Source organism: Phalacrocorax carbo, chromosome 2, assembly GCF_963921805.1.
Source record: "Phalacrocorax carbo chromosome 2, bPhaCar2.1, whole genome shotgun sequence".
Classification (NCBI taxonomy): domain Eukaryota; kingdom Metazoa; phylum Chordata; class Aves; order Suliformes; family Phalacrocoracidae; genus Phalacrocorax; species Phalacrocorax carbo.
Window position 1 is genome coordinate 131,283,981 of NC_087514.1, and position 16,548 is coordinate 131,300,528.

Sequence of the window (16,548 nt, forward strand, 5' to 3'; positions counted from 1 at the left end):
CATTTAAGAGTGTAAGTTTTCTCAATGCTTATAAAACTGATCTGCTATTTAAATGATTTTTTTAAACAGACAACTTTTTTCTTTTTCTTTAAAGTTTATTTCAATGACATTGTATGTAACAGGTTGCCCAGTAGCAGCTTACAGTATCCTGAAGTTACACCTTATAGAATTTGTCAGCATGTATGACTGGGCTTATTTTCACTTGTTTTTATCTTCTACAAAAACAATAACAAACCCAAAACCAAACACCACTTAGTTGAACAGTAATTACATACGGAAGGTCATAAAGTAATTAGGATATTGAAATAAAGAAAACCTTACTGGCAGGTTTAAACACGAGATAAATAAATCAAGTTACTACTTTCTAATTACTTAAAAAGCTTTTAAGAAATCACTGTAAAAATGAGAATGTAAAGTTCTAAGCAAAAGATAAAGTGAAGTTTTTGAGTGCAGAGTTATTGCAGCTAGATATAAATTAGCAATAGTAATTAGATGGTTATTATAAACTGGATATTAGCCTGGTTAAAAAAAAAAACTAGCAGGAAATATTAGCATTATCCAAAATTTAAAAATGAAAATCAAAATACCAGTGGTCAACTGAATCAAAATACATTACATAGTGTTGAAAAATGACCAAATCACTGAAGTCACAAAAGACATTAAAAATAATTTTTTTTTTTACATTCAAATTTGTAACAGTTAAGTTTAAATGTTCCAAATTAAACAAAATGTCTTAAAGCATTTACATGCAGTTACATACAGCTGATACAAAAAGACGACATACTAGAGCATAGAATACTTTTCCTTCCCCTTTAATAAGAAAAATTCCAGTAGTACTAGCTACACAAACAACATTCAAAAGATAAATATTTAAACATATTTCTGTCAAAGCTGGGAAGAAAGTTCCGTTACAGTAGTCTTAGAATTTTTGAACAGGGTGACGAATAAAATAACAGAACAACAACAGAACTATGAGAAAACAAATATTTATTTCAGAAACATCTTCATTTGGAAAACACTCACTGGCATACAGATAAGCTCCTAGAGTGAAAAAACCAGCCACAAAGGCTCTCCAGACCTTGTATTTCTATAATTTTCATCAGATATTGAGGATGTGTTAGCAGGCCAGAATTGTAAAGTGCTCCAACAGTTTAGCTCACTCTTTTAAAACAAGACAAAAAAACCCACTACCCTAAGATTGTGTTAAATAAAAACATTACTATCTTTCTCAGACATTATTCCAGGTTTTGGTTTTATATTTTTAAATATATTTGCTAAACATTTTTTCTTTTAATGTGCCATCTCAAAAAAAAAAAAAAAAAGTCAAGTTACCAAACATCTCTGCCTGGCAATAACAGCTATTTTTTAAGCTACCTTCAGTGATAACTTGTTGCTTTAATTAAATGTTACCACTTTTACATCAAAATAGCTTTGCTGCTAACTCACACACAAGCTGAGAAGCTGAATAGATACATTTGTGCAATTCAATAAGACTGAGCAAAAAGAAACATGGATATTTATCTTATAAAAGTGCTACCATCAACAAAATACAGTCACTTAAAGTAGTTACCCAAGAGATGTTATCCTCAGGCTATTAAAACACGTTTCTAAAATTACACAGATTCCCAGCTGGATGCTTTAAAAAAAGCATGCCCACACATGCCTACGCAAACCTTTATTATCTGGCCATTTAATAATCTATTCTTTCTGTAATTCACAGGTTTAAAATGCTCCTTCTTTGAATGTATCCACAGAATTCTTAAAAAATAAAATTTAAAAAAAATCCATTTCTAGGCCAGTAACTACAGCACTGGAGTTAATGGGAGTTTTGCTAGGGCGATCAGACCTCCTAGCTCTTTTTAATAGCAGTTAAATGTCAAATATAAATACAACACCACAGTGAAACATATTCCTTTGACAGAATCTGGGACAAGACACTACGCAGCTGCTGTTAACAATAAAGAGCAAAACTGACGTTTAATCGAAATAAGTGTTGGTGGTTACGAAGTTGTGTTCAAGCCTGCCTTTTGTTTGTGAAAATGACAATATTCCAACGCGTTAACTACAGGCACAGTGAAATGAGCAGCTCCTGTTACCCCCAAAGGGTGGAGAGGTCCACGCCCGTAAAGGGTGTTACAGCTATGTGATTATCATCATCATCGCCTCAGACAGGGAGATACTCTCCATTTAAACCCCTAAACTAAAACATCTCTCCCGGTGTCTTCAAATATAAATGACTGAAGTTAAACGTGCTGGGTGAAATCCTGGCCCTAGCGAGGCCGATGCAGAATTCAGCTATGGGTTTCAGTGGACCTCATGCAGGATTTTCACTGGGAACAAGTATCCGTAATTCCCTGGGAACTGAGAATCTCCAGCAAGCCTAGAAATGATGTCATTTTTATTAATATTTCTAACTTCTAAGCAACCACGCTCAGGAATTTTGGCCTTCAGTTCTTATGCATGATAAAACCAAGCTTTCCATAAACATTACAGAAAGACCAGAGGAAGATATATTTATATCTCAAATTGTCAGCAGCATATAGTTTGTACAAATGTTGTTTTGCTGATGTTGCTGAGCTACTTTAAAAAGTGAGTACCTTGTGGGGTATGTAATTTCATCACCAATGTCAAATGACTTCTAAAGATGAAACTTCTCCAATGCAAATTACAAAAAGATGCTTTGAATATATTTGATATGCTATACCAACTTTTAAGCTGAGGAATTAAGTTATCTTTATTTTTCAGATCCGAGACATGCACTCGCTAAGGGAAATATTTTAACTGCCACACATGTCAGCAGAGCATGACTCGCCCAATGCTGAGATTTTAATAGTCACAAAAACCTAAATGTAATAGGTAGCGTGTAGACCTGAATCAACATACATAATAGAACAACAAAGAAACAGGATCAAGGTCTGTTCTGAAAATTCTGTAAGGACATACAGTTGTATGGATAATGTGTCTTTTAGGTACGTGTTACCAGCCAGCTGTCTTTACGCGGTAGACGTAACCAGTAAACAGAGTAGAAACTGCTTTGTACTGTCCTTAAGACAGCAATACAGGAATGATTTTTCATGGTTCTTCAGAAGCTGGGCTTGCTTTACATCCACATGCAATGCTGTCATCACTAGGTCCGAGCCTGGAGGATGAACTGCAGAAAAGGGGAGAGGGGAAAAAAAAAATAAGAGGAGGAAATTGGTTTTCACAACACACTCAAAGCCTGAGTAACAGAGGAGAACTTTAATTATCTCCAGTCACAAAGAGAGACAGGAAATTTGGACTTTTAATTAGCCATTTGGAGTGCAGTTGGATATTTTTTTAGCAAGATAATTTAAACGCGAATAATTCAAGTCTGACTAAATGAAATTCACATAATCAGAATGCAGATAATTGAATTTCTACTGCATTCATTAATTCAGTGTGGAGGTGTGTGTGAAGACTTCTATGATGAGCTGTCACAGCTCAATAAAATCTCAGTCAATTAATTTTTTCATTATCTTAGTATTACATCAACAAAAAAAGTGAAGCATGCGCGTCTGTATGTATGTATATATAATCTCGGAAAGTAAGGAAATACAGGAATCACCTCTCTGAATCAGAGTCCACATCATTTTTTCCTTTTTCTCTCTCTTCCTCTTCTATAGGAAAACGTCTGTTCAAAGAGGCGAACTTATGAATTGCATCAGCGACAGAATATTTGGTCTGTCCAGACACACAAGCCTCCATATCTTCTGGGCTTAGCTGAGTCTGTAAGAAGAGGTGAAGCCTACTGTCTGAAAGCAATAATGCATCTTGTAGGATCCTGGAAAAAGAAAAAGAGAAGTCAAATGTTTTTCTATAGATTTACACACACACGTAGATATTCTGAAGTGTTTTACCAGAACAAATTCTAAATGATGTCCTGCTTTTAAGTTTTCAGATGAATCCTAAATCAGTAACAGAAGGTAATGAACATATTAAGATGATTAGGTGTGTGTTACTTTCTTATTACATTATTTGGAATTTTAGGTGAGTAAAAACACGAAGCTAATAGTTAGGCACATCTGCTATTAGAATAACTTCAAGGACATTTCTTCCATTTAACCATCTGTTATTACCACATGGATCAATTAATGATTTGGGGGCAGTTGGAGGCGTATACTCTTACAAAAATTTGGTCTCCGTTTGAGAACTTTTTTTTTTTAAAATAGCTAAGCTTTTCTAAAAATTACAAATCACCAATTTCTTTGAGGGGGAAAGAAGTGTGCACAGAGACAGAGGACTTCATACACACACAGCGTCAGGACTTTGAAATACCTGTAAACAACAGAGCCAACACTAGCCAAAATAATTTCCACTTTTACAAATATGCGTACATTTAAGCTAGAATGAAAATGCAAATACTGAACAATGATTTAAATTTACTTGCAAAGAGTTTTCAGGGAATCTTAAGTACTATTTCATTCCATCTATTCTTTTCAAAAGTCCATTTTAATCTTTGGTTTAGATGTATTTTAAATTAAGTCTTCAAATAAATTTAGCACAGAGTATTTACTTACGTCAAGCGAGAGTAAACAAATACAATACATTCCAGTAACACAGAAAGTTGTAGAGATACTTTTACAAGGACTGAGAATTGAGGATCCTCATCATTATATTGAAAAAAAAAAGGCAACTTTGCTGCAAATTTTGCCTAAAGAAGGAATTCTTTAATACACAGAACCAAGAATGATTAGCAAGACACCCTTTTTTTTATATGTACATGTAATTTTACTCATGTAATAAAGTCATCAGAGCTATGACCATGCCAAACAGTGCTCCACAGAAAATTATTAAAATATCTTCAAACAAATCAAAATTATTAAGAGTCAACATTTACCTATTTCCACCCATTAAGGTTACTGTCGTTAACAAAAAAGTCATTGCTATGCAATAGGAAACAAGAGATGACATTAATGTAAGAACTAGTAAGAGCAGAAAGAAATATTGCATTCTGTGGGTACTCTGACTAAAATGAAAAGTGTAACTGATTAGTTCCTTCTCTCAAGAAAGATTAATGGTGTGTTCGGACTGTAATGTTTTAAAACAGAAATACGTTCTGAAAACTGTTCTCTAAAGTGGCCAACATTACAATAAAGTTTAATAAATACATTAAAGGATTTCTGGCTTCATCTAAGCCTATAAAAATCTGTCAAACCAAAGTACGTAGTAAGAGATATCTAACTGAAAATGCGGGGTATTTGTGTACATGCACATTTCGTTTGCCTAGGTAAACACACACGCAGTCTCAACCAAATAACTCAAACTTTGACACCTTCCAATGAGAAAATGTCTGCAATGACCCTAATGATCTACCAGGTGCGTTTGAAATTCAGTCTCAGACCAGATTTCACTGAAGTTCAAAATAAGCACACTTTCATACCTAGAGAAAGCCTTTTTAATCTGATCTAAATTCTCACAATTTTACTTGAAAATAAACATAGCAAAGAGACATCTGTAAAATCAACGCACGCAGTGTGTTAATATACAGAAAAACTTCTTTGTAGGCTAAAAGAAGCCAGCAAATGCTATGCAAAAATGATTGAAAACGCAGAATTTACAGGTCTACACACCTTCACAGCAACAGTTCTCTGAATACAGTTTGAAAAGCCATCATTCAGCGGCCACTAAAAGAGGATTTCAGCCTTGACTCTTGATAAACATACATTCCAAACAAAGACAAACATTGCAACATAAAGCAAAAGAAAAAGTATCATTCCACACAATAAATCCACATTTATAGTTTATGCAATTGGGGGAGTAAATATTCTCCTTCCTCTTTTCTTCCTCTTCAAGAAAAAAAAATAAAAGACAAAAATAACATGCTGGGGTTTAGTGTAGAGTAACTAGAGTTACCGTTTTTCCCAGGCTTACGAGCACAATGACGGGATGCACATTTCTGCAATTCTAACATTTGCGTATCTAATACCAAGTAACCCAGCAAAAAGCCAAGACATTAAATTCTGTGCATGGCATTTAGTTTCACAGATTTTCCTCTTGCTGTACCTTCAAAAGTTTCCTGCCAACCAGCGAAAACACAAGTAACTAACTGTTCATGAGATTACACTACACTTACAGCTCTGTTGCTGTTTGAAATGTATTTTATTTTCTTTATAAAATAATGGGTAATCTTTAAAATTGATTTTAGATGGTTTGAGGCATTACACCAGAGAAGTAATGAGCACTAATGTCAATGATATTGGACACAAATTCATTTTAGCTTTATTTCATGTCCAGTACAATTCTGCTAAGCCTTGAACTGCTAAAGCACTGTTATTAACTCGGCAGTAACCTAACGCATGGAACAGCAAACAAAAGTGATAAGAGTACAGACTGATCAGAACCTCAAGGCTGCTGTCCTTTTTCTGCAGCTATAATTCAATTTCCAATTTTACTTTACATTGGACTCATTATTTCACAGTAATTTTCTTTTCTGCTTCATAGTGCCATCTGGAGGTGAAAGGAGTGAAGAAATGGAAAGATGTTCATAAAGTTAATCATATATATATATGTGTGTGTGTGTGTATTTTCACAGGGGGGAAGGGACCAAACACTCAATGCATTTTGCAAACCATTTAAAACCATCCTGAAAGCAAATACATGAACACGTTTCACCCAGGCATACCCTTCAAGCATTTCTTCTTTCTTTTAATTAAAAAATAACTTCTGCTTTCCTCCCCCCATCTGAACCAACAGGTCAGATTGCTTTTGAATTGCATCCTTCAAGCAATCCAAATGAAAAATAAATTCTGTGCTATCTGTAAGTGTTATACTTTCCAGTTCAAAATACTCCTTCTTCAAGGAAATAACCATATATTTGTCACCAGACGTTACTAGTAGTACAAAGTGTTGATACAGCAGTTACTCTCCAGGGCTTTCACTGTCCTGGGGACTCACTGTGTGAAGGGTTGTACATCTAAAAAATAGATTTGGCTCCAAGAACTTTAAAAAGAAAAAAAAAAAAAATCAAAATTACAAACCACAACCTAACAAATTAAAAAGGCAAGAGGAAAGGCGGAGTGTCATAATATTAATACTTGGATGTCTTAGCAGAGGCTGAACGCGTGCGCAGTTTGAACACAACCGGTAGCACTCCCAGTGCTTCTCAAACAGTTTTATTACAGCCAGTGTCAGTGCAAAGCTGCGGTTACGGCGATGTAAATCAGCTCTCGCTGCTGTCATGCTAATGGAAGAGTCATGGCTCATGGTGATAATTCCTATAAACTGACCGGGCATATTTAAGAGAACAACAGACTTTCTATGCATGCCTGGAATAAGAACGAAAGGCTAAATCCTGCAAGTCTTGATCCCATCAGTAGTCATTACTTGTCAGAAATCTCACTCCGCTCGGCCAGATTGCTCACATGCATAATGACTACTTATGTGATTAAGGGGGCTGCAGGATAAGGCTCTACATTTGAATTAGTGGTAATAAAATAATTTTTTATTCACGGCCATGGGAATCTTTGTTTGTAAGCTTTCAGTAAACGCTCGTGATCTCTAGACCTTTAAAGAAGCAGGGCCAAAAAATGTCACTTTACAACCAAAAGAAAAAAAATGTCATTTCTGAGGAAATGCTGGATACTATATGAGGAGTACTTCTCCTTCCCCGTGTTACAGCAAGAACATTTACAATAGACAAAACATGTGTTTTGTCTTATTTGGACAAGGTCCAAAATCTGGTTTTCTTCAACATGATTTTATTAGGTATATTATACACTGTTCTGCTGGAGGAGAACAACATATGGCTGAACAGTACAACTTAATCCTAACTAAAGATTTCCTGCATCTACTGTAACCTAATACAATGACAGATGCACACTTGCATGTGTGTGGAAGGTTAACACTCTGATTTTGTTTTCGACAAATTTACTCTGCCCGTTTACATCATATCATGAGAGTAAGGGGAAGAAAAACAGCAGGAGTTGAGAGGCGGGGGATGACAGCCTGTACTGTGGTGCCCTCTATTGAGCATCCAGCCCCTCGCCCCAGCCCACAGCAAACAAAGCCCCACTTTCCTCTTAAAAAAAGCCGGCTGTGTTCCCTCCTTCATTTTTTGTAAGGGAGGAAATGTTACTGAACGCGAGCAACTGCGGAGCAACTGTTGGGCATATGATAATGCATACGTTTAAGAAAGGATTAAGCGACACGCGCCTGCTAGGCATTATTCACTCACCAGATAGGAAATATTAGCAAGGCTCCACTGGGAAGAGGCAGCCACCATGCGTCTGAGGAGATCCCAACCTGCCCCATGGCTGCCAATGCTCCTGCCTGAGCCCTGGCAACCTCGCATCCACCCCCTTTGGAGCCAGGCTCCTGCTTTCTGCATCCCTGAGAGAGCACCCAGTGGAGACACCGCCAGGAGAGTGTCCTCTGACCCTGCACCAGCTCCTGCCTGCGTGACTGCGGTGGGGAAGGTAAGGAGGTGTGAGGAGGAGGGCAAAACCCCAGCCACCTCCAGAGAACGGCTCTGCCTTAGGCAGCCGAGTTTTGGGTGGCTTGTTTGGCATCAAGTGAGCCCAACACACAGCCATCTAGAGCAGTGACACTGTGGAAGCCCTTCATCTCCTGTCAATCCTCAGATCCTTTCCCAAAACCCCTACTATGTCTTCCACCCCATCGTAAACTGCATGTTTGAAAACTAATTGAAGACTAATCCTTTTTCCTGAACCACATAATTTTTTTGAGATCCAACTGTATTCAGTAAAAAAGTGTCACTGATTGAACCCAACTTCATTTAAAATGGTTTTGTTAATTAGCTTTCTAATAAGCAAGCAGGGATGATCTATAAAGGTAATCTAAATCCTGAAGTTAAACCTGTGCAGCTAAAAAGGGATGAAAGCAAGGGGGTTCTTACAGAACTTAATATTATAAGACAGTGTTTTAATTTTGACCTCCAGTTTAAGAATAAGCTTCACCTGTGAATTTACAGACATCCTCAAAGGTATGAGGATACTTGCCAGGAAAAACACATAATTTTTCTTATTCTTACGATGTAATTCATAATTGAAAAGGGGCTAGCTGACTTCCGTTAATGCAAATGGCCTCTTGAAATATTAAATTATGCCCAGAAAAGAAGTGAGCTCTTCATCACTCAGAGGTAATAACCTATAAGACAAGCAGGTCTTACCCTGCATTTGTGCAGTAAAGCCAAATCAAAATGGGGCGCCTGTTTCCAGATCTCACCAAACTCTAGTGTTTTGCTGTAGTTTCCAGCTGTTGGCCTAATTCTCATGCTACCGTGCTCAGCACGGAGAGGCTTCACAAAGGCTCTAAGTAAGCACCTTGCCCCGAGGTAACTCATTCTGGAGTGATGTGTGAAGGAGGACAAGAGAACTCCATAGCTGTCCACATATAGGCAATATGGTGGAGCTTCCAGGGACAGGAGCTAAATACCAGAGAGCCTACAGCCACTCGACCCTTACTCCTCGAGTACGTGGCTCCTGTCTGGGCAGAGGTGGCAGCAACCCGCTCACGCAGAAATAGGCACAGGGCACAAACCAAGACCGTGAAAGATGTAAACTCCATTTCAGAGATGGCTTGGATCCCGATAACTTCACAAGACTCTGAGTGCAGAGAGGAGCTTGGGTTCCTGTGTTGCACGTGGGCATTTGAAAAATGCTACCTGTGAACCTCGCCCTTGACAGGTCCACATACACTAGAATCCCACTTCTTCCTGCTGTCACAAAGAAACACCAGCAGGGCTGCGAGGCTGTGCACAGTGACTGCCATTGTTGCTGGGATGAACGGAGCACTCAGCTTTGCGGTTCTGGGTTACACGACCCCACGCAACTACTTTCTGGCTCCTTTCCCACCACCTTCCTAATACACCAGGGAGGTCCAGCTTCCCCTGGCATTGCCACACTACAGAACATGAAGCATCCAGACCCAGAGCTTCACTGAAGTCAAGTGTGTGTGTGTGTGTGTGTGTGTGTGTGTGTATACATCAACGAAGCTCAAAAATACAATTTGAGAAAAAGAAATCATAACCTTTGTTTCAGACTCATAAAAAAGGGGAGAGAATAAAAATAAACAAAAAAAGGCATCATGGCAGGCTCACTGAGCCAGTAAAAAGATCCCTTCTGTATGCAGCAGCAGCAGCACAGAGGTGCCAGCCAGCAGAGGGCAATGGTACAGCACGTAAGGTGCCAAGCCAATTCATCATATCTCTGAAAATTCCTTCCAACTATTCCCCAGGGCTGAGAGAAAGCTGACACTTTTCTAAACAGTATCCAAGTTCAAACATTTAAATCATTACCTTACAACAGAGATGCCTCTCTTCCTACTCCTGGACTAACAGCAGCAAGGTAAAACACTCCTCATGCTGCCATTTTCTGCTACATTTAAGCTACAGACATCCACAAAATTGGAGAGTGAGGATACATTTAAGAGAATCTGCCTCTGTGTTTTACCTTCTGAAGCATAGACAGTGGTTGTAAATATTGTTGATGGTGAAATACCGTACCTTGTTACCAGATTGGCCTCTTTGCCATTTTAAAATGAGAGTTATTTTGGAAACTCACTACTCCACGGGGCAGCATAGCTAAGCCAGAACTGCTCAGACTCAGGACCTGAACTACCACACTCTTTGTATGACCATTAATGTTATCTCTTCTATAAGCATAGTCACTCTATTTCACCGTCCTTTCTCAAGGTGCAGAAAAAACCCTCTGATCCTTTTCTGCTTTCCCTTCCCTGACTCACATGGCTTCAACCAGTACTTATTGGCTATACTTTTGGCCACAGATCTCATATAACTGTACATACAGCTGTTAAGCCTAACAAATATGCCTCAGGACCAATGTCTGTTAGGGAGGCTTATAATTATAATACATTTACTGGAAAAATAGTGGGTCCAATATTCCTCTACCCACTGACCACAATTCTTAAAGCCTAATTAAATGATTTCCTTTTTCCGTTTGCTTATGCAGTTCTCATTTATGGAAACACTGATACTGAAGGAAGACGAATAGTCACTACGCACAGTGTCCTACCATGCCCTTACCCGGAGCAATGGCTAAAGAGAGCCTGCAAATATATGCACAATTCCTGCGCCAGCAGCTCTGAGCACCCTGCTCTCACACCGGCAGCGACAGGGTACTACAAGAATGGCAGAGAAAGCAGAAAATTACACCAATGGGATCTCTGCCACTGCAGAAGGTGAAGTGATTACAGCAGCAGGACTGAGGGATGCAGTACTGAAACTCATACAGAACTCCCTTGTAATGCAGGCCCGACTCTAGCTAACCCTGATGAATGATTTTATACAGATTGCAGCTGTACTGAAAATGGTCACAGCTGCTAAAGCTTGTTTATGTTAATGGGACTGGTAAACAAATTTGCACTATAAGCAATATCTCTGTTAGGAGATCTCGCTACAGAATTTTCCCAGGCTCCCAGGGGTTTTGCCCTCAAAGACACTGATTTTCCATAAACATAAAGAGGGAGAGAAGTCTGTTTCTGTGTATGAGGATACCTAGCTCACTCTTGAAAGGCAGAAATAGACATCATGGTGAAAGATCTCCCAACCTTGTACACAATTGCAAAGTGACATAAATCAAAAATTATTATTTATAACCAATGCAATGAAACACAAGGGAAAAGCCATAGTCAAAGTTTCCTTATAACCAATAAAGCTGAAGTCATGTGTATGAAATATGACTGTACAAACAAAAAATAGAACCAAATGTGTAACATGTACAGATGACCACAGGGTGGCTCTCGAGTACCAGAGATGAGCTATTTTAAACCAGAAAATTGATGACATCATAGAAATGCCAACATCTCTAGGAAAGACTGCACTTACTTTTCCAGGAATTCTTGCAGACCCTGCCGGCGATGGTTGACGTGATGAGGATTGTTCATATTGAAAAAGGGAGTTTTAGATGGCAGTTCAGGTAGCTGTCTTTACAAACAAGAAGCAAATACACAGTTAAAACCAAATCTGAAATAGCGGAGAAAAATGCCATAAGCAAATGCCAACCCCAAGTATGTGAAAATCACAGGTCATGTTCTAGAAGCTCATGAAATTGAATTTAGGAACACAAGGTTGAGAACCCAGAGGGCTTCTCACACACCTCAAGGGGAAAAATAAATTAATCTAATTTTTCTGGTTCATTTGTTAAGCCTTCATGCATGTCTGGCTGGGTCTGTTATGGTCCTTGCAGAACCTATGCACATCCTAAAAGCGCAGAAAGGAGGTAAGTACACCTGTGCTAGACTGCTATTTCTGTTACCTGTGCATAGCAAAAGGAAACAGATCAAATCTGTTACAAATTACAGGGAGGCACAACAAACAAAGGGTATTAGTACAAACCCCATTCTTCTGGATTTAAAGCAGAGAAAATGCCTTGTACAGAGTTAAACTTGTGCTAGTAAGACACACAGGACATGCTCCAGCTCTCATTTCTGTAATTCTCAGAATTAAGATGAAACAATCCTCCCCTTCCATGATTGACAGATTATTAAATAGCCATATATAAAGTTGCTCACATAAGTACTGCATTGCTCTGAAGCCTCTGCCGAAGCCAAACAAATTCTCGAAAGCGTCGTCTAACACAGGATGTTTTCCTTGTAAAGCACATACTGTTTGTCTGTTGGGGAATAAAAAACATTTTACTTTGTAAATCAGCTTAAGCTAAAGTGCAGGCATGGTATTAAAACCACATCCAAGATGCTAATCCCTGAGACACTAGTGGAAAGCTTGACATTAATTCAGTTTAGGTTAAGGACTGTGCTTTTTCATTTCAGATAGGACTGGTGACAGTTTCTACTGCTTTCTCAGGGAAATATTTTTCAGTGTTTTTTCTTTTTAAAAGCAAGATTTCTGGATTATGGTACAACATGCAGTAACAGGGAAGAAGATCTCAGAAAAAAGTTTCAGCAGATAACACCAATCTTTCCAGGGGGAAAAAAAAATCATATTTAGCTATTCTAGTTATAATCCTGCAAACAGCTACATAAAGTTCTTCCAGTGTGCAAACCTACTTAAGTCAAATCAAATAAACCAATGTGACTGCTCTCTGCATGTAGCAGCATTTGGAAGTTTTCCCACAGAACACTATTAGCCCACTAGAAAAATGCCAATTCATCAAAAGAGAAACAATTCACGGAAATTAAATGCTTTTGCCAAATTCTCCTGTGGAGCATACATTTAGATGAAACGTCATCTACCAGACAGGACTCCCTTATAAATCTGCCTGCAGTCCAATCCACCCTCAATCGCCTACCAGGCGCCATATGCCTCCGAGCCAGCCGCATGATGCACATTTTAGAGGGCCCAAAGATGCCAGCTTTCTGGAAGAGATGAGTATCTGGGGTAGCTCACAGTTTAAGAAGCCAAATGCTCTAGGAGGATGAAGGGGAACCCAGCTGGTCTAAGAGCCTGCCAGACCCAAGATTTTTAATCCACTGAGAAGCCTGGATGGTAGGGCTTACCTAGAGACTTGGTCTCTGAAAGCCCTGGCATTGCGCTGGTAAGAAGCTGAGCTGATGCTTGTCAGCTTCAGAGATGCCTATTGCTGAGTCATGTACCACTGGCTCTAAATGGCATCACCCCAACTTAGCAGTCACTGATAAAGCCAGTAATGTTACTTCTATTCAGAAGCACCGATGCCTGTGAAACCATAATACAGCACCCACCCCGCCAAATCTACAGAATTTCTATTTACCAGAAGTCAAAAATATAATTGCTTTGGAACCAGTACCTAAACCACATTGCAAAACATAAACATTTCACAGCTCTGATTGCCACACAGGAGAGAAGCACTTGTCACGATGGACATTTAATAAGCCATCACTTGACTGCTTGCTCTCATTATGCTGAATGCTTAACTCTCCCAACACAGGAAGGAACAGCTTTTGATCTTGAGCCAAGCATTAACCATGTGACTCCGTGCTCTCAAATTCTTCACCTGATAGCAGATACACCTCACAAAAATTGTTTTTACATTGCAATTAAAATCCCTGGGTCAAGGTTTGGGAAATTAGGATAACTCCTTCTGTATGTCATCCACCAAAGAAGAATAATCAACAAAACAAAATTATGTATAGGGTAGATTTAAGACACATGAGAACCATAATTCTAAGTGCACTCCCATTAACATATGGTAGACTACAATCATAAACCCAAAGGTAGTTACTTGACATATCCAAGCACCACTAAAGCAGCATAATATCAATGTCAAGGTACAGTGAAAACAACCACGTTGCGAGAACCAAATAACTTGAGAAAAAGAAGAACTGAGGAGAACTTAAAGTACAAATAACCAGACAATTCCTTGAAAAGAAAGTTGTTTTCCCATTAATATCTAAAATCAAAATTCTTCTATAATGGTAACATATCACTGACTATGACAGTCTTCTAGTTGACAAATAAAGCTAAGAAGAGTCTCTGTTGCAAGATATTGTGCAGTGCACATGTGAACACAATACCAGGTTCAACTCCCAGCTCTGCCAGACCTTCTACACGGCCTTTGGCCAACCCACCCTACCTGTTCCAGTGCATCTCAGTCATTAAAAGGAAAATAATAGCCTCCAGCCTCCCAGAAGTGGTATAAAGAAATTCCATTAATACCCCAAAGAGAACCCTGGCTTGGACAGAAACAGCAATAAGAGCCCAAAGAATCTATGCTGATATTTTGATACTTACGTGAATAAATATCTCATAATCTATGTAGGAATGCCATGAGTCTTCTTTCTGTGTCCTGGGGTCTCGCACCAAGACAGTTACAAATTCCTGCAAGCGCATAATAAAAAATCAAGCAATTAATTCCCAAAGACAAAGGCAGCCTGAAAGACTCTCTTGATTGCTCTGCTCTTCCACAAACTACTGTGCTCAGATTAAAAGCTGAACTGCTGTTTTATTGAATTTTGCAACCCTATAAAAGGAGAAGCAAAGAGCAATGAATCATCTGCACTACACCACATGTCTGGGAAATTTTTTGCCAGACTGCTAGCTGAAAAGGGATATTTCATATTAAGCAATACTGTGAAAATTCATACATATTTCATGCATGGGAGATTTGGTGAACTCAGTAGCCACAAAATAAAAACCTAACAATCAAAGTCACCCATGTCAGAGAGAACTAGGCAGGTATGTTAGGCTTCTCCCACCCTTGTAATTAATCAACATTCATAAAGAATGTGTTTTAAACCTGCTCCAACTACCCAACACTTATATATAACAATTTATTTGCTCCTATATTTCTTTTTGCTGCTTTATCTATATTCTTTTAAATCAAGTATTTATACCCATAGACTCAGGGATCTGAGGTAAGTGCTTGGTATCTCCACAAGGAACTGAAAAACTGCCTTTATCTGCACCCCAAATGACTTGCTCCAGCCCAGTGGAAAAGGATGTACCACTATTAATTGCCCCAGTCACAGATTTGACACAGGGAATCAAGGTCTCAAGCCCAGTGTCCCAGATGCTGTGTGGAAGGAGATGAATCCTCCCCCTCTGCTGTATATCCTTCCTGATACACCAGGAACTTAAGCCACAGAGTACAGCCAAGGATATAGGACCTGGGCACTTTGGTTTCAGTCTGTCCATCAACCTGCCCAAGGAAGCAACACAGCTGCACTGCAGAGCATAATTCCCCATTTTCAGAGGACAACAGTATAGAGTCTTTGTTGTAGCAGTCGTCATATCTAGCCTATTTCCTTGTAATTCCTACATTTATTCAGGTCCCAAAGGAGTTAAGAGGCCTGTGGGCATTACTGTAATGTAACTGGGCATCACTAATAGGAAGATCCTGAAGAATTAAATGCTTCTGAGTATCCTCAGTGACCATGTAAAAACTGGTACTGGGTTTTAAACAAAAACAAATACGAAAACAAACAACAACAAAAAAAACCCACAAAACCAAACCAAACCAAAATGCCTTTACAGCTAAATCTGTATGCTCATACTAAGATGGAAAAAGTTCCTTTAAAATACAAAGGTTGAAAGTGTGCCAACTACCTGTTATTTCCCAAGCAAACAAATAAGCTGGCCTACTTCAGTTGCTTAAGCAAGCTATTCACCCAAAGGGCTAAGTCAACCACTTAATGGCTCAGTTAAAGAAAAGCATATAATTTTAAGCTCTAGTTACATTCCCCCTGAGAGGAAGGCACTGCACAAGATCTCCAGGTACAGGAGACTGTGGAAGGAAGGACAGTGTCTCTGGTAACTAACATGGTTTTTTGGTATATCATTGCATAAATCAAGAAATCTTGAAGTAGAAAGCTCTCAAAATGTGTCACTCCATGCTCAAACCACAGATGTCAGAAATAAAACCTTACTCTTCAGCCAAGTCTTTTCCCCACCACCACGCACGCTTCAGTGTGCCACCAGCAGCAACCTTCACAAGACCAACAGCAGAACAATGACAACCTTGAAAGAAAAAGATTTTTTTTTCCCCTGAACAGTCGTTGCACTCTGTACATGTCAGGGAGGTGTTCACGGTCTTGATTACATCATTTACCACTCCGATTTCCAGGCAGTACTGCTTCAGGGATGGGAGGCCTGTGGCCTGATGGTTGGATACA

At 38.9% G+C, this 16,548-nt stretch overlaps 1 protein-coding gene across 1 annotated transcript in view; it reads right to left on the minus strand.

The window, feature by feature from the left end:
• Nucleotides 1-796: 796 nt before the first annotated feature.
• Nucleotides 797-16,548, minus strand: part of SNX10 (sorting nexin 10) — a 38,627-nt gene continuing 22,875 nt past the window's right edge. The window contains exons 3-7 of the mRNA XM_064444381.1: nucleotides 14,669-14,755; nucleotides 12,511-12,611; nucleotides 11,825-11,923; nucleotides 3,587-3,802; nucleotides 797-3,151 (exon numbers count right to left, since the gene is read on the minus strand). Of these exons, the coding sequence (XP_064300451.1) occupies nucleotides 3,073-3,151; nucleotides 3,587-3,802; nucleotides 11,825-11,923; nucleotides 12,511-12,611; nucleotides 14,669-14,755 (582 nt within the window). The 3' untranslated portion in view covers nucleotides 797-3,072. The remainder of the gene's footprint in view (nucleotides 3,152-3,586; nucleotides 3,803-11,824; nucleotides 11,924-12,510; nucleotides 12,612-14,668; nucleotides 14,756-16,548) is intronic.